Below are 18,465 nucleotides of genomic sequence, written 5' to 3'. Positions count from 1 at the left end.
AAGGTTCTTCTAAATTGAAGTTAGTTGATTCCGTAATAGTGAACAAAAAAAGCAGCCACACAAGAAAATAGAATTTGATAACCGCCATTACGGGACTATATTTTACTCTAATACTCTGCGATAGCTTATTATAAAAATTGGTCCGCTATATCACAAACTGATAATAGCCGAAGAATGAAAAACAGTAGAAAGCTGAGAGCAAAATTTACCAATTGATACCACAAAACGAAAAGTTTATTTGGACGAGGAGTGTCTTTTGCAGAGAGTTTTATTTTTGGACTGCAGAACTACAGCTATCAAGTTTTTATTTTGAAGCTCGTGTTCGAACGTTCAACTAATTGGCCGTGCGCTCAAATCAGATTAAAAATTCACTCCCCCTTTCTTCGTTATAGTTTCTGATTGTCAATTTTCAAAAACTACCCATACTCAACGTTTCGTTTTGAAAATATAAGCTATTAAAACACGCCGAGTACCAAAATGAGAGTCAACAATGGTTAGAAATTCAGAGAAAGAAAACAACAAATAATGAATAGATAAGAGCGTATGAAGAGCTGCTATTTACTTTAAAATTTGAAGCAAAAAAGCTATTAAATTTATCAAGCAAGCCATTATTCTGGAGATTTTCTGACACGCTTCTCAAAGTAATTGATTTGATAACAACTTATTTACTTTCATTTGCAGCAAAACAGTAGACTTCGGTAAGAGCTTGAAAAAAATTGTAAGCAGAGTTTGAATTTACAGACCTCAGGTCAGAAAAATACATCAAAAGCTATGAAAATCTATTTTCGAACTAAAATGTCCCATTTTTGCATTTTGTTCAGTTTCTTAATTGGAATCATAGAAACAACAAATTTAAATTTAGAAGAACCTTTTTATTTCCCTTTTGGGCCTGATTATAATGACACGTTTAACCCAAAAGTCCCGGGTGCCTGTTCATCAGAGCAAAAATTTGATTATTCTTTTAAATTTGGTCCGAACTTTTATTCTTCGCTTTTCGTTTGCAATAATGGCATTATCGAGTTCAAAACTGTCAATGTTACCGCAACGATTGCTCCTTTTGTTGCCGATGTTGATACGCGTGATCAGTTTTTTGATAGAATGTGCTTTTATCCATACCAAACATACGATGACAAGTTCGACATTTTTGCCCCTAGCTGGACGCCGTTTTACGAGGCAGCCTGTTTGGCTGCAAATACGTCGGCCATGTTCTCGATTAATTTCTACACTAATGATTATATTGTCAATGAAATTGTACGAAACAAAACTATCGATTGGGAGCAAAGATTATTCGCAGGCTCCACTTTCCATCTTAACTACGATGACTACATTTCAAGACTGGTTTTCGGAAACGAAACGACAAAATATGTCAATCTGGCCAACAATATTTTCAAACGTCAATTGAGCTTATCCGACAAAGTTCTGTGCGAGGAATTGATAAGAAAAAAAGTTGCGAATTTTATTGCAGAGTGGGGCTACGTGGCTACCTGGTACAAAGTAGGAACTCTCTGGTATCGGATTGACGCCTTCAATAGCTTTCAAGTTATAATCATTTGCGGATCAGTTGAAACTGTTAAGAGATGTTTTACATTATTTGATTACTTCGAGCTGCAATGGAATCGCTGGCAAAGCGCCGATTCCTTTTCAGCTGCAGGGTTTGACGACGGCAGCGGTTAGTTTGAGACATTTTGTGTGTTCCCCTCTTTGCTAGTCAAAATTCATAATTTTTTTCATAATTTTTAAAAGCTTTCAGATAAATAAGGTTTCTAGACCATTGATGACAACGAATGCAAGAAAAGTTAGCACTGTTGGTCATTATAGATATACATTTCCCCTTGGCTGATAGAGTTGTTTTTTGACACTGTTCGGGCACGGTTCACACTGCTCGGACAAAAACTCATAGTTAAAAAACCGGCTCTCTGAAAACAGTCCAAAATCGAATTCTTCGATTATCATGCACAGTCAAAAATCTTTCTGTGAACTTTCTGGACCGCCCAATTCCAGAGTAGGGAAAAATTGAAAAAAGAAAAAAAAACGCGCGGCTGCTAATTGATAACCAGGAGATACACAACAATCAAATGTATCTCTATTTTTAAATATTTGAAATTTATTATTACTAACTGTCAGTTTGTCACAATTTCAACAGTTCTCTCAAAATACAAACCTAGCAGCTTAATACTTTTTCTGAACTCCTGAGTAAAAAGACAGCCTCCTGAAGCAAAACCAGAAAACAGCCTCCAGAAAAAACCGCGTTTGCTCTTAGATTAAAAACTAGGAGATACACAACAATCAATTATGTCTCTATTTTTAAACATTTTAAGTTTATTTTCATTAACTCTCAGTTTGTCACAGCTTCAACAGTTCTCTCGCAAAAAAGCCCAGCAGCTTAGTAAATTTTCTTTTTCCGAACGCCTGAGTAAGACGACAGCCTCCTGAAGTTTCCTGGGACGTCACTTCGATTTCGCCCACAAACTCTTTTGACTGTGGAATTTCTCGTAAACACTGCCAGTTAGCCAACTATCATCCAGGTACTCGAATTTCATCACTTCGAAAGTCTCAAAACTAAAATAAACGAGGAGGAGGAAAGAAAGAGGAAGAGAGGGAATGGAAGCGTGAGATAGGGAGGAGGCCAGAAAGAGTAGGGGAGAAAGAGAGAGAGAGAGAGAGAGAGAGAGAGAGAGAGAAAGAGAGAGAAAGGGGGGAAAGAGAGAAAAAGAGAGAGAGAGAGAGAGAGAGAGAGAGAGAGAGAGAGAGAGATAGAGAGAGGAGAAGAAAGGCGAGAAGAGTGGGGAAGGGCGAAATAGAGGGTAGGGATACTTGCAAAAAGAATTTTCAAACAATTTTTTGTGCGATGCGTAGTGAGGATATTTTGACTTTGTTTGCTGGACCTCTACGAAATACTATTTCGTAATAATTGGTATTTTAAAAAATTGTATTTTTTGACTGCTCGTAAAGCTTTCGAAAGTGATTTTTATTTATGATGCATTTCACTGAGATTCTAGGTAAAAAAGCCTTAGATAAATAAACTATGTTCAGTTCTAACAAAACATAGCTATTTTTAGTTCCATTTTGGTGAAAATTAGCTCCACCAGTTCATTGCATCAGTTTTTCTACCCTCAAAAAGATTGTTTACTAATAGCCGCACAGCGATAGCTGGGGCTATTATTGGCCTTCTCCTGGTTTTTTTAGAATCCAGGAATTGGAATGTATTGGTGGTCTGTCCTTTTTTTGTTTTTGCTAGATGTTTTCACACCTTTTTGCATGACTTTAAGCCTTCAAAACCTTATAAACAGGTTAAGTTCAGCGGACATCAAGTTTCATTAGAGGCCCTTAGCCGCGTGCAGGAGGCCCTTAGTCATTCATGTACTTGGAGTTGTGAAGCTACTGGGAATGCCGTAATTCAAGGTTAAAAGTTTATTTTTAGGAGATTTTGAGCCCAAATTGTTGAAATTTTTTTGCAATTTTTTGTGTCATTTTTCGGATCTTTTTCTGGACCAGTCTGAAATTGGGGCTTGCAAAAAGTCAAAAAGGTCTTTTGCAAGACGTAATCACTTTTTGTGGCCATTTCAAGAGTTAAATGTTTTGCTACTCCAAAGAAAAACACCCAAATTTACACTAATTTTCATAATTTTTTTCAAGCTTTTTGACGAATTTTTGAGTTTTTTAGCCCTACGTGACAGGGAACCTCATCTAGGGTTCGATAATAGGTTACTGCACAGTTTCTAGATGTAATGGAATGATCATTTATTAGTTTGCTCAAACCTGAACGGCCACGGAATCTCCACTAGGGTTTGATAGCAGGCTACTCCATAGTTTCTAGTGGCAATGGAGAACAAGTTTCAACATATTAATATTAAATCTTTCAGCGATTTTCAAATTGCAATTTTTTTCTTCAAATTTTCGAAATTTTTGCATTTTTCATCAGTAGCCAGGGAAACTCCTATTGGGTTGGCTAGTATGTTTTTGCATAGTACCTATTGGCAAATACTTTTCAATTTTTTAATTTGCAAATGTGAGCAATTTTTTTTTAATTTTAATAAAGCTTGCCATTGAAAATTTCTTGTCGTCAAACTTTTTGATTTTTTGTCTTTTTCTGAAATTAACGATCTCTACTGGTCAACAAAACTTTTTAAATGTTGCAGACAAGTTACATGACAGAACTCCCGAGACCAAAAATTTCACTTCTCAATTTTTTGAAGCATTTGTCATATTTCGCAAATTCATCTACGGTTAGTGGCAATTTAATCTCTTTCAAGGCTATTGCCTCCAAGTTAAAAGCTTCAAGTGTTTTAGCATTGAATTTTTGTTTTGTTAGTTTGATTCCTTTAGTTTCTCAACTTTTCAGATTTTATCTTTTTGGCTGGGATTGTTCAATTGATCTGCTGGTCAGGTACCTTAGGACTGTTTTTTCCTTCAATTCCCTGGATTGTATTTCAGGACTTGTCCTGCTATCTTTTTACAATTCAAAGAATTTGAATTGTATTAAGGCGCTGTCTTTTTTTACAATTCAAAGAATTTGAATTTTATTGGGGCGCTGTCTTTTTTTTAAGATCTGTTCACACATTTTCATTATTTTTGAAGTCAAATTGGAGTGGTGATTTTGGTCACGCCGAAACAGGAAGTGGAGCAAAAAAAACGAGTGGTTTTGCGGCGTGATTTTTTTTCGCTCTAATTTTAAAGTAGAGTGAGAAAACGGCGTTTGAACAAAATTTCGCTTTCTCGCTAGTGGTTTTTTGTTCACATGCGTCAATTTCACTTTGGTTTTTTTTTTGATTTTTTGGATCGGATTTTTTTCTAAATGGTTTTCCCAATCCATTCATAGTTCATTCCAGGTCTTGTTTTTTGTTTAGTCAATGAAATTTTTTGAATTGTACGTCAGGACTTGTCCTGCTATGTTTTAAGATCTGTTCACACATTTTCATAATATCTGAAGTCAAATTGGAGTATTGATTTTGGTCACGCCGAAACAGGAAGTGGAACGAAAAAACGAGTGGTTTTGGGCGTGAATTGTTTTTGCTCTAAAATTTAAGTAGAGTAAGAAAACGGTGTTTGAACAAAAATTCGCTTTCTCGCTAGTGGTTTTTTGTTCACATGCGGCAATTTCACTTTGATTTTTACTGTTTTTTTCAATTTTTTGGTTCGGATTTTTTTCTAAATGGTTTTCCCAATCCATTCATAGTGCGTTCTGGGTCTAGTTTTCTGTTTAGTCAATGAAATTTCTTTGAATTGTACGTCAGGACTTGTCCTGCTATGTTTTTTATTGCGTCGTCGCGATTTTTGTTACGACCATATGACGTCACAACCACTTCAAATCTGCTTTTTGTTCAATCGTTCATGCAATTTCAACTGAAGTACGTGCGTGACGTCATTTTGCGCTCATAGTGGAGTGAGTGTTTTGTTCATTTGCGTGATTATTTTTTTGGTCACACTTGACTTACCTCACTCACAATAATGACTTCCTCACTTTAAAATTGACATTTATTTACTTTAGTTCAAAGAGATAAGGTCAAATGTGTGGGTGTCACTCTAAATGAAGGTTATTATAGAGCAGCTAATAGAGGCAACAAAAACTTATACAGATTTTAGATCAAAATGTAACATATCAGCCTTCAATGAAAAGGCGATTTTTTTGGTCTGTCTTTTTTACTGTTTTTTTAGACTGCAGATCTACGAAGCTATTGCGGCTATTTTCTGGCAATCTGCCAGTTATGTTGTATTCTGTTACTCTGGCTTCTGAACGGCGCACTCGTTTGTTCAGTTTTCCTTGAAATTACCTTGTAAATCAATATATTCTAAAACTAGACATCAGTAGTGCCAATTCGTCCGAACGACTTGAGTCATCGAGTTTTGAGCATCAGAAAGAAGCAGCGTGCCTAACAGCGACACGTTTACACCTACATTATAGAACATAAAGGTTTTAACGTGGTTTAACTCAACTCCAGACCCACCTTAAGTTTATCAGATGAGAGAATCACTCGAGATGACCATATCTGGTGAAAAAGTCGTTTCGTTGACAGTTCTTAGCATAACTGCCTTTCAACAAGTTGGATTTTGTAGAGAGCCGCACTAAGGATTTTGTAGAGAGCATAAGGAATGCACTTAAAGGAGCGCCAGTGCAATCTGAACTTCAAAGAAAAGCCGAAAGAAATCTTTGGCCAAACTTTTGGGAAAAAATCATTACGATGCAGAGGTATACCTCAAAATTTCCGCCTTAGTAAAATTGGTTCGAAAATGAACGACATACAATGAGCGAAGTTAGATGACATCCTTTGTATGTTACTTTTCGCAAAACGGGTTCCGCCAATTTAGCGAAATAAAAGAACATTTGGTGCGAAAAGTAATAACAAATCTTGTAGCACGTTTCCTCTCAATTTAGGTATCTGTTATTCGCGCGCATTTTGAGCATGCAATAAGCATTTTAATAAAAATTTAATTGAAGCCTTCAAAACTTTAAAGTTCTTTAAATACATGCAACCACAAAAACTGATTTTTTTCCGAAAAATCCCTCGCACATCAAAGACTTTGTATATCAATGTGGGATTGGCCAATTTTAATAAGTAGTAATAAAAAGTACTAATAAGTAGAAATAAGTAGTAATAAAGTGCAATAAGTAGTAATAAAGTAGTAATAAAGTACTACTAGTAGTAATAAGTTAGGCTTAATTAAATAAGTAGTAATTAAGTTAGGCATAATTGCGGAATATATGCAAAAAAAAGCTACATTGCGTGCAAAAAATCGATACGTAAATTGAGCGGATGCGTGATAAAATTTGCGCAAAAAATAGGTTATTGAGTTTGTACTTGTATTTCGCGTCTAAAATTAGGACTCTTTTGCGAACACGGGATACGATATTCCGTTCCATTTTGCCGGTTACTGCTAAAGTAGCTATTTTCCGCAATATTGTACCACTTTCAATGTATTAACATAGTAAAAACGAACACGAGATACAAACATCGGGCATATCTGCCCGTGACGATTTGGGTATACCTCTGCGTCGTAATGATTTTGGGCTCACTAAATTTAGGCGCGGTTACAGAACTTGCTATCATAGTCTCCAGAGAAAAAAAACATAATAGCTAGCAGATGAGTTCCTCACCTGACCAAAAATTACCAATATTAATTCATCTGCACTCCTTTTTTGGTAATTCCAATTGGCAGGCCGCCAACTGTTTAGCATAGCAGAAATTCTAACCAGGAACTCATGCTTCAGTAGTATATGGACAATGAGACTCAAAGAGTGAGAGTGGCAAAGTTTCGTTCACCAGTTTAACAGCATTGTATTTTACCATCCATGTGTTAAGGAGACAGAAGATTTCTTTAGTCAACTAAAAAACAACTCGCGTACATGAAGGAAGAAAAGAACTCTAGTAATTAAATTAGACTGAAAACATATCAAGAAAATTGAAGTTAAAATCTATTAAAATCAGATCATTCAGAATTTCAAAGACAAATGCCAAACTGTCACAGACTTCCAGCAAGATATTCCTCTTCGATGCAAACTGCCGTAGAACACGAAACGCTCCTCTTTGCAGCACTAGAAACCAATATCAACGTTGACTGACGTGCAAAAACATCAGAACTTTTTACGATGAAACAATAAGAGTACGGAACCCAATACCGGAGTCCGCCGGGCATAAAACCAGCGGACGAAGAGTTGTGTTCCTCAACTCGTGAGGCAAAGGAAAATCAACTGACTAATAACAATAACAAATTTCTTCCTCCAACCTAAGCAGAAAAACTTCGCGGAGCAAAGTGGAACTGTCTGGATTTGATCAAGGCCTTAGAGCAGACGTAACCTACAGAAATGCAGAAGCCCGAACTCTAGAACTGAGACCTACGCACAGTGAAAAAAAGCCTGTGACAGAAAAATTAGGAAGAACTGTTTTTGTCACGATTATGGTATCGAAGCTAATGCTAAAGCACATGTGCACCAAGGAAAGGATCGAGTTCATTTTTTAATAAAATTTAACTCAACTGAATTTTAACTGGCTCTTCCTTTTTCTGATATAATGATGCATCTGTTTATTGTTCCAACATTTTTTCAAAAATAGGGAGTTCATGTGATAGGATGGCATTGTTTCCTTCGATTTTTCACTTTTTTCAAGCAACGTAGAGAAAAAGAAAGACATCATTTTGTAGCCTCTATGATCTAGATATGATAAAAAAAGAGATTAAGTCTCGGAGAGTTAGATCATTTAAATGTTTGACACTAATAGAGGCAGAGATCAAAAACTCTCAGAAATCTTGAAAAAATAGGATAAATACAATATAGTTACTACAAATTCTGTCTTCAAATATGTCATAAGTTCTAATTATGTGTTTTAAACTTTCTCTGAAAACAGCTACGAGATTTCAAGAAAACTTATCGTCTCATTATTCTCATGAAACTTCAAAGACAAAATTTTCGAAACGCTTAAAATGCTTTTTAAAATTCTGTCAACATCACCACTAGAGACACCACTAGAGACCTCACCACTAGAGACCTCACCACTAGTTCAAACAGAACAAATGGCTGATAACAAAAACGCAAAAATATTCAAAGCGGAAGAAAAAAATCCTTGATTTTGAAGAGCATACAAAAGCGAAATAAGCTATCTTTTGATATAAGAGTGACGGGAAAAAGATTTACTCAGAAAACTTTAACAGAGTTCTGACAAAGTCAGCATGAAAATGTACCAACAGAACGTCAAATCGGATAGCTGGGTCTTATAAAATGAACCAACAGCCTAATGGGAAACAATAATCACTCAGCAGAAAATTTTATAAATTTTGATTTCTTCAAAATTTATTCCGGACCATTCTGAAGTTTACATGCCTCCAGAATGTCCGGAATATATACTGAAGAAATCAAAATTTATATAATTTTCCGCTGAGTGATTAGCTGTTGAGTTCAAATTTTTAGCTATAACATTAATTCATCATTTCAAAAAAATCGAATTTTTCGTTTTCTTCTATTTGTTCTGGAGAAAACACCCTGATAAAGTTCAAAAGAGTGACTATTGGCATTTTGGAAAGTCTATTGCAAAGTCTATTGTCATTTTACAAAATTGAAATGATTCTCAGTGACAAAATGTTCAGCTTTTGTGCTGCAGAACTAACGAAGGAAGAATAACAGGAGAACTTTTTTTTCAATTGATTATGAAATCGACTAACAAAAAAAAGTTTTTCATATTTTTTTTATTTTTTCAATTCAACTCTTGTCCTGTTGTCAGCAATAGAAAAAAATATTGCTCAGAAACTGCAGAAGTAACATTTTTGTTCATTTAGGTTTCGTACTAGAATTACCAGAGTCCAGAACTGCAGAAATAATGGCGTTAGCGTCACATTCAAATTTCTTTCCGAAAGACTATCCTGGATTATGGCTTTATGAAATTAATCAAGTTTCTTCAATCCAAAATCCTTCTGTGTTTCGGTTGACCGACTTGGATGAAATCATGCCCGAATTTGATTGCAAAGGCCCATTGGAGCCTGATATTATTCCTGTTGGTACTGTTACTGAGATTAAAATATCTAACTGTCTTATATCAACGCAACCTAGCAATACTCACGTTAACTTTATCGTCAAGCACAGTCAAAAAAATTCTCCGATATTATATTATGCCTCGTATGACGTAACGCGGCAAACAATTCAGATAAGCTACTTTGATGAAGATCAAACGGGACCTGCCGCCTTCTTCGTCCAAAATAGCGACTTCACTTTTCCCGGCCACTTCACAGCCTTTTTCGTAAATCCTGGCACCCTGAACAATTTGAACAATTTTACAACAGATGTTAATGATGAGCTGATTGAAGCGGTCATCTCGGATTTCACGAACTGCACTGATGCATTCAATAATTTCACTGCAGATTACAGGGCAACAAAATCGAGTTAGTTATAGGTTTCCGTTACCTTTTTGTTCTGTGATTAGTACAATAAATTTGCAAGGCGTTAGAATCTTGAGACCTGCAAGTGATAATCCATATAAAATCTAATCTAAAATTATCCTATTATACGACAGTAAATCCAAAAAATTAGCATATCAAAACCATGCCAAAAAGTTTCTGTGTGACCAGGAAGTGATTCAGACCCAAGTACACAATTTTACGCGCCAGACCCGAACACCAAACAAAAAAGTAGCGTTCAGATATCAATGTTGTTAGTATAAACGTTTAGTTTTGTGCATAAAGTTTCAATCGGATTAAAAGTTTTCGTTTCCTTGGTTTGAAAATCTGCATAATCGTCAATATGCTCGATTTTGAAGCATAGGAGCTTATCGGTGTGCTTGGTTTTGAAACGTATGGAATCCTTTGTGTGTTTTTTTCAAAAACTTAGAAGTTTTGAACAATTTTGTTTTGAATAATAAGAATGAAGAGCTATAATAGGGCCTAGAGTTTAAAAACGCTAATACCACTGAGTGACGCAAATTTGTTATTTGCTCTTCAGTTAAAAATTAATATTCAATTAATGAATTTTTCTTTTTGCTTCTGTAACACAATTTCGATTCTTTATTTGCATTACTTGGATAATATGATTGACAAACAAGCCTACATGGGTCTCTCATAAAACTCTTGATTAACTGAAAATAAAGTTGGAGCTATAAAATGTGTTTATCAAAGATGTTATTACCAAATAAGCTCAAAAGATGCTTGATGGTAAATCAAGAGCGCACGGTGACCCAGCCATTGTGGACTGGAATCCAACTACGACCAGGAATCACGGTAGTAGCACGCAAATGTGAGAAAGCAAGACCCTTCCAAAAAAACAATTCGAGCCGAGACCCGAAATTTTATTTTGGCTGCTGCATAATTGCTAAATTAGAATTTGTTAAAACAATTGCAATTGAATGTGTTGTACATCCGTACAAGAGATCCACCACAAATGAAAAATTGAACGTTGTAAGTGAATATGAAGAAAGAAAAATTGAAAAGCTAATCCTACATTACAGCAGGAACAATGTTTTTAAACATCATCGAAAAATTGCGCAAAAGCACTTTGCGGTACATACCAAACTTGTTAAAAATGTATTGATACGTTCCAACAAACAGTCTTTGCTGTATGCGAAGTTCCTCCTCTAGAAAACTTACCGCACAACATGGACAATAACAATTGTATTGAAGTGTTTTATGAGCTAATACATTTAACAAATTCGTTTTAAAATCTTGAATGTGAACAAAATTATCGAAGAGGAAACAACTAGTAACAATCAAACAACGATGGATTGCTTTATTCTATTTTATTCAATTTATCGTTTTATAATGTGCAACTTAATCGTCGGTTTGGAGTACCGTTGCTAATAAAACTGGATGCTACCACATTTGTTACTCAGCTCAAACGGTCGAGCAGACAACACCATTCCATCTGACACTAAAATCCTCACCCATTTACAGGGCCGTTCATATAAAGTGAAATCTGCAAAAGCAAACAAAACACAATTCAACGGGCAACACAGATATAATCCGAATATTTGGTAACAGCAAGGTAATCCAAATTATGCTACTAATGCTTCTGGTGCTTAATAATGCAACACAACTGCCCGTAACTGGAACTATTGATGACACTTCAGAGTCGAAAACCTGTTTACGGAGGCGTAGTAATAACAATCTCTTGTGATCATTCTTATGCTGTATCTGACCCAAAGAGAACTTTTATCCTCTTTCTTCTATTGACCTCAAGTTTTCCCGCGTCCACAAAGAAAAATAGTTTAAAAAAATTGTTTCAAAAAAAAGCTGTATGCAAGGTTCTCCCTTTTAAGTTCACTCTAACAGCAAAACTAACAAGAACTTTATTAAAATCCCTGAATTTTTTTTCATTATTTAATCAATCTCCTTAGATCTAGTAGAATTGAAACAAACCCAGGACCAATTTTGCCTCAAACTCTGGACCAAAAATTCTTCATAAATCGCAAAAAAAAATTGAGGAGTAAAAATTCTGCAGTCCTTTCTCAGATAATGTTGGCTTTTGCAACAACAGGTCATCAAAGACAAAAGGAAACGGGGGGAGGGAGGTATTGCACTAGTTCCAAAACACCTGTCGCCAAAAACAAGGTATGATCTGAACAAAGTAATTCCGCAGTTTGAATCGATTTGGATAAATCTCAGCATTGCAAATAAATAAAACAATTTTAATAATTATTTCCCACTACCCAAGTAGAAAGCAGTCTAGCTTGATTTTTTTCATGATTTAGCTTTGAACCTTGCCTATGCTGCGACTGAAAATAAGCCGATAATTGTTACAGGCGATTTCCGCATTGATTTTTGAAAAGGGAGAAAATTCAGATACTCAAGGGTTTATATTGATGGATTATTAATTTTCCAAGAAGAAACAAAACACACACACTAAAAAATGGCTGTCGGTTGCAAGACTATTTATACAATAAGGAGAACTTTTTCAATTTGCGTATGTTTTCCTGTAATTTAAAAGAAGCATACTGAGGGTTCTTTTTCGAACTAAGCAGTGTGTCTTTATGAACCGAACATACCGAAGTCTTCTTTGTCTGAAAATAATATTAACCAAACAACTAACCAAAAAAAACGCTGAAGTTTTCTCCCCTTTTTACTAACTCAGTAAAAACCGACAATTGCTTTGCTTTGTTTGATAACGGCAATTGAAGCAAAATCGTTGATTGAAATTTAAATCAAATTGAAAAAAAACAGGCATCAGAATTTTTTGTTGTTAAAAGAGTTTTAAGTTTGCAAACTGCAAATATTTTGGGACAAACCAACACTGAGGTCGCTTTGAAATTCTGCAAATTTTTTCTAAGTAAGAGCAATTGTGTGTCATTGGTCGATATACGGTTCGGGTTTGCAATAAATTTTTTCTACATTGATCAAATGCTGACCGAACTGTTCCTCATAGGGAGAATGGACCTTCAATCAGCCGTTTGATGTAACCGAAGATTGAATTGAATCTGAAAACATCTTGCACGCAAAATTAATTTTCAATAAATTGGCCTGCATATATGGGAAAAAATATCAAAAACAAAAGCTTATCATTGATGGTAAAGTTAAGAATTAAAAAAATATATTTTAAAAATTAAGATACTGTATTTAATTTGTGAAACAAAAAAATGCCAAAGACATTTTTTCAGCGTTTACAAATTGAAAATTCAGACGTACTTTCCTTGGGCAAATTTCTAAAAAAAATTTTAGCGCGATAACTTAAACTCACGGAGTTTTAATTGATATTAAGAAAACAAGCACATGAAATTTTTATTACAGAAATTTTAGTTTAAAGTGAATTTGCGTATGTTTTCCTGTATTTGAAATTTGAACTGGAACTTATCAAGGTTTTTTCTAAAAAAAAAACTAAGCCCATTGTGTACTGTATGCTTTTTTGAAAGGAACATACCCAAGTCTCGTACATTAAAAACAGTCATTTGTGGCGTAATCAAAGACAAAACGTAATAGTTTGTGTTCCCTTTTTTTCTAACTGAATATTAACTGAATGAACTTAATCTATCCAATTGTTTTTCTACGTTTGATAATGACAATTGCAGCTATATAGTAGAATAAAATTTAAATCAATTTCTAAGCTTGAGATTTGTATCTGATGAAAAATCTGCGTGTTACAAATTAACTCGAAAAAGAAAAAAAAATCGAAAAAATTGAAGGACGAGATTTTTTGCGAGAAACCGTATCTGACATCTGCAGTTCTGAAAAATGACATAATGTGCGGGCAATTGTGTTTCGTTTGTCCATGTTCGGATCAGGAATGAAAATAAAATTCTGTAGTCTGACTCAATGCAGATCAAATGCCTCTTCAGAGAGAGATTTTTGAGTTAATCGAAGAGTGAATTGAACCTGAAAAGATTTGGCAGATAAAATTATGGTCGATTGGTCTTTGTCACCAATAGAGGAAAAAACATATCGAACAAAGTTTATCATTGACGTTGGGCTGTTCTTTTCTATATGTCCTCAATTACCATCCGATATGCCTGAAAAACCATTGGAAATGTTATTGCTGCAAAGTGTTTAACTATTCAGGTGAAAGTCAGTGTTTTTCGTGGAAATTTCCATCTGTTTATTCGTCATTGAGCGTGTTTCCTCGTTTTCCTTTATAATTTGAGCCAATGAGATGACAAAATTTTCAGATCTTTTTGAGGTATTAATCAAATTGCAGGATTTTTGTGTTTTGTGCTACTATTAAATTTCTCAATGTTGATTAGATTAAAGATACATGATAATCAAAAAATATTTGCGCTCAGTTTTAAAAAAGTTTTCACTTTGATTTTTTAAGAAAAAGAGTTTTCAGAAAATAAATAGACCAATTTAGGTTTCACTAGAATGGAAAACTTAACCTCTCGCTCTGATTTGAAAATTCACTCTAGTTAATAATTTGTTAGTAAGCAAATGTAAAGCAGTTAGCAAATGTTTGTTTAATCTATCTGCAATATGGAAAATAGTAAAATGAAACCATGTAGCTGAACCTAACAAAAGCAACCGGCGAAAAACCTAAGCATTTTGTCAAAACGGAAATAGTAAAACCGCTTACAAAAAAACGCAACTCTACTTTTCAAAGATTTTAGTGCTGTTCACAGCCCCCGTGACTCACTTGCTGAACCATGTGAAGAGTTATCAAGTTTAATGAAATGTTCTGCGCTGATTTCTCCTGCCTGTGAGTTCACTGGTTACAACGAATAAAGTTTGTTCTTTCCAGCTGTACCACAGTCAAACTTGAAACTCCTTTCGTGAAGCAACGTAAAGTTGGTTGAAAAATTTCCAGTAACTGGCTCATCACTGACACAAAAATACTTTTTAAACCGACACAAAAATTCTTAGTTCGAGAAAACGCTGGCAAATTGCGAAGAAGGAGACACAATTTCAGATCTTACGATTTCAGATCTTGCTTATTCAGGTCTTCCACAAAAGCTCTTAAGATATTTTCTCCGACGTGATAGGAAAGTGGCTCCAGGAGGAAGTCATTGATCCATCAGAAAAAAATTGGGCAAAATCAAATGACAACCAATGGACCAGGGAAAGTTCTGTTAATAAACAGGCTTATTATGATTTTTTTAAAAGTTGAGTGTGAACCAATGAGAAAATTTCAATCAGACCTTTTATTACGACCGACTTGATTTTCCAATAATATTGAAGTACGTCCAAACTTTTTGAAAGTTCAACTGATCCCTAATTTCTCTCATTTGAAGCCAGCCAAAAACGGGTGTAATTAAAAACTAAGCTATCCCTTGAGGTTCTTGACAGAAGCCAGTGTCTCTCAGTCCTCACGTAACTATATAGAATGCATATAGAACTTGTCTAAAATATAGATTAGTTCTCTTGGGTTAATCTTCCTTTTTGTTTAGGTTCACCGTTTGTGAGAACGCATTCATTGTCAGATTCCATTTTGTCCACTCCAGATCCAAATAATGACGATTCCATCCAATACAGCACACCTGACGGTAAAATTAACTTACTTTATAACCGATGAAAATTACCACTTTCAGGACCCATTTTTATAAAATATCAGTGACGTGTTTTATGCATCCAAGTAGACGGAGTGCTTACACTGACTGAGCGTCAATTCTTAACCAATACCCATTAACTAGAATTGCATGTCTTGGATGAGTACGGTATCAGAACTTTGATCATGTCACTTTTTAGACTAGGAGCGTCTTAAAAAAGTCTTATGTCTTGACAAGTCTTGAGTCAACTCTTGGCCAAGACATGACCAGACTTGCGCAAGTCTTGTCCAGGTCTTAAAAATAGTTGAGTAGTGGATACCAAGGGGGAAGCCGACCAGCCACCCGACTCGCCCCATTTCCCCACACGCTCCTCGCGTATGGGGAAACGGGCAAAATCACGCGTCTAATCGGTTTCTCCCGTTTATCCACTACTACAAGCCGACCCAAAGCTCGCGTCTAATCGCTAACCCCCCCCGTTTTATCCTCTAAAACAAACTAGCCAAATCCTGCGTCAAATAGATTTCCCCCTTTTATCCACCACTATACACGCACAAATTTATTCATCACAAAACACAGACAATATTTTTCCCTGTTTTTAAAGGAAAAATTTAATTTACCCAATGCGCGCGTTAGCGTAGCGGATATATCCACCCCTACGTGAACAATTTTGTTCCGTCTATAAATAGAAATGATGAAAATAAAAAAGTTCATGTCATGCTAAAATGGCCGCCTCCGTTAACAATGATGGTCGCCACCATTAACAGAGTGATATCAAACGAGTGAAAAGTTCGAATAAAAAGTCTTTGATTATTAACTTGCAAGTTTAAGTAATATTTAAATTTCTATTTAGTTCATAATTTGTTATTCAAAGTGTTCACTTTAACAAAATGATTTACTTTTTTCTTACTTTAAAACGGGTAATTGATTGGGAAAGCATAACTTATTTTAAGTTATCAAATATAACGGAATGTTTTAGAAAAAGAATGATCTAGAATTATTCCACCTGAGTAGACCTTTTTTCTACCTGACACTTTTTGGCGATTTATCATGAGTTTCATTTCACTACAAAACCAGCGACAAATTTTAAACAATTAATTTCATTTGACGAGACTTTAATAACTGAAAACTTTTTCATAAAGTGGCTCGCCTTTTCATTGTAAAGCTGATGTCAAGAGCTTTGGCTAAGCCCACGGATATTTTTTGAATATTTTGAAACAACAACAGAGTGACTCACAACCGGTCGTAAAAGATCTGATGCATTTTAGTAATGAATATCGTCTTTTCTTCCGAAAAAATCTTCAAATAGAAGTTCTACGACTTCAAGGCAATAGTCATAGTTGTTGTTGATACTAGGGTAAACTCCAAAGTTTCCTATTGATTATTCGCCAGATTCGGGGAGAGAAAAAAACTGAAGCTGTTATAAGCATTTCACGCGAATTTTTTTCAGTTGTGTTTTGTGCATCATTGGCAAACTGATTTGCAGATGGCGACGGTAGTTCGGGTTTGAGTTATAGTTTGACTTCTTGTACTATCAATTTTTGTCAAATATGTAAGAAATTAAACTTTTGCTTATTTTTTCTTTTTAAGAAATGAACTTTTCCAAAAATTATATAAACCAGCTTAAATCTACAGTTTTGCTTATTTTTTCTGTTATTTAATCTTAAAAAAAGGAAAAATATATAGGACACTATCACAAGATATTAGAATAAACACACCCGCATAAACACGCATGGTGCCCTGCCTAAAATCATGCGTATCACGAGTATCATGCGTATTGTGCTGGGGGTCTAACTTTTGTTCGATATTTCTATTAGGTATTCAACATTAATACCACCAGCTTCAAGTTTGGAAAAGAGAAAATAATATTTACAAGAGCAACCGCCCTTGTAGAAGTTCGAAACTAATTTTTATTGTGTTGGTGGTAGACATTATAATGGTACTAATAACAAACAGGGATTTGTTACGGCTAAAGGAACTAAAATGTAAAAAGAGAATGGTACTAAATGTGAACGAATTAAGTCAATGACAGTATGTGACGCAACAACGGAAGAAGGATTAAAAGATTACTTTAAGAGCGTTGGTAAAGCTACAATTAACTTTGGAACGAAAATTGCTGGTAATCCAAAAAGAGAATTGGAAATAGCAAGAAAAAAAGGAAGTGCAGCTGCAACTAAAAATCCTAGAGCAGCTTTAGCGGCTACACCAATTTTGAAGGCACAAGAGTAGTACAAAAATCAAAAGGGTTATAATTAGGTACTAAGGAAAGATAGCTTAACTATAACTATAGGATTTCGTCCTTGTGTCACCATAGCTATAGCTAATAACTATTATTATAACTATAACTATCGGGGAAACTGCTTCGATAACTATAGCAATAACTGTATCTATAACTATATCTAGAACTGTATCGATATATCTACATCTATTTCTAGATAAAGTAATAACATTAAACTAGCGGTAAATATAAAATTGATATCATTATTTCTAAAAACATTTTTATTACAAAACACTAATAACTGTAGTTTTGAAAATGCTCATTTATTTTTCTTGCTCTTCTTATGTTCTTCATATAACTTTACTAATTCATTAAATTCATCATTATCTGTTTTGTTATCATTCACTTCTTTAATATATAGTTTATTAAACTTGTCACTCAAACCGTATACTTAAAATATACATTTGTGAGTACGTCATATTTTCATTTCTTATTTTAGTATTAATTGTTTTTGATAGTGAACCACAAACACTGGCTGTAGCAAAAACTGTTGGTATAGAATAAAGTAATCCTATACCCGTTAATGCAACTGATGTTGTTGTTGCAGTCGTTGCTATTGATGATAACAGTATTTCTGTTATCTCAGCAATGTTAATATATGTTTTATTTTTACTTAACTGTGTTATTGTTATTAGTTTCAGTTTTTTAAATCTTTTAGTTTTGATTTTTTTTTGTTTTTTAAATCGTTTCAGTTTTTTTTAATATCTTTTATAATATCAATATTGTTTTTAAAATAAATATTAGCTAAGACTTTGTGATTTAAGCATTGTTCTGAGAAGGAGTTATTATTAGTGTATTTAAATTTGCACTGGG

The 18,465-nt window shown here is 34.6% G+C and overlaps 1 protein-coding gene across 1 annotated transcript in view; it reads left to right on the top strand.

Moving 5' to 3' along the window:
• Positions 1–344: 344 nt before the first annotated feature.
• Positions 345–18,465, top strand: part of LOC142348533 (uncharacterized) — a 58,195-nt gene continuing 40,074 nt past the window's right edge. Inside the window, exons 1-3 of the mRNA XM_075399907.1 lie at positions 345–1,669; positions 9,265–9,864; positions 15,279–15,374. Of these exons, the coding sequence (XP_075256022.1) occupies positions 772–1,669; positions 9,265–9,864; positions 15,279–15,374 (1,594 nt within the window). The 5' untranslated portion in view covers positions 345–771. The remainder of the gene's footprint in view (positions 1,670–9,264; positions 9,865–15,278; positions 15,375–18,465) is intronic.

The sequence above is a fragment of the Convolutriloba macropyga genome, chromosome 10, assembly GCF_964194025.1.
Source record: "Convolutriloba macropyga chromosome 10, txConMacr16.3, whole genome shotgun sequence".
NCBI classification, from domain to species: domain Eukaryota; kingdom Metazoa; phylum Xenacoelomorpha; order Acoela; family Convolutidae; genus Convolutriloba; species Convolutriloba macropyga.
This window is presented reverse-complemented; position numbering and strand designations above follow the sequence as displayed.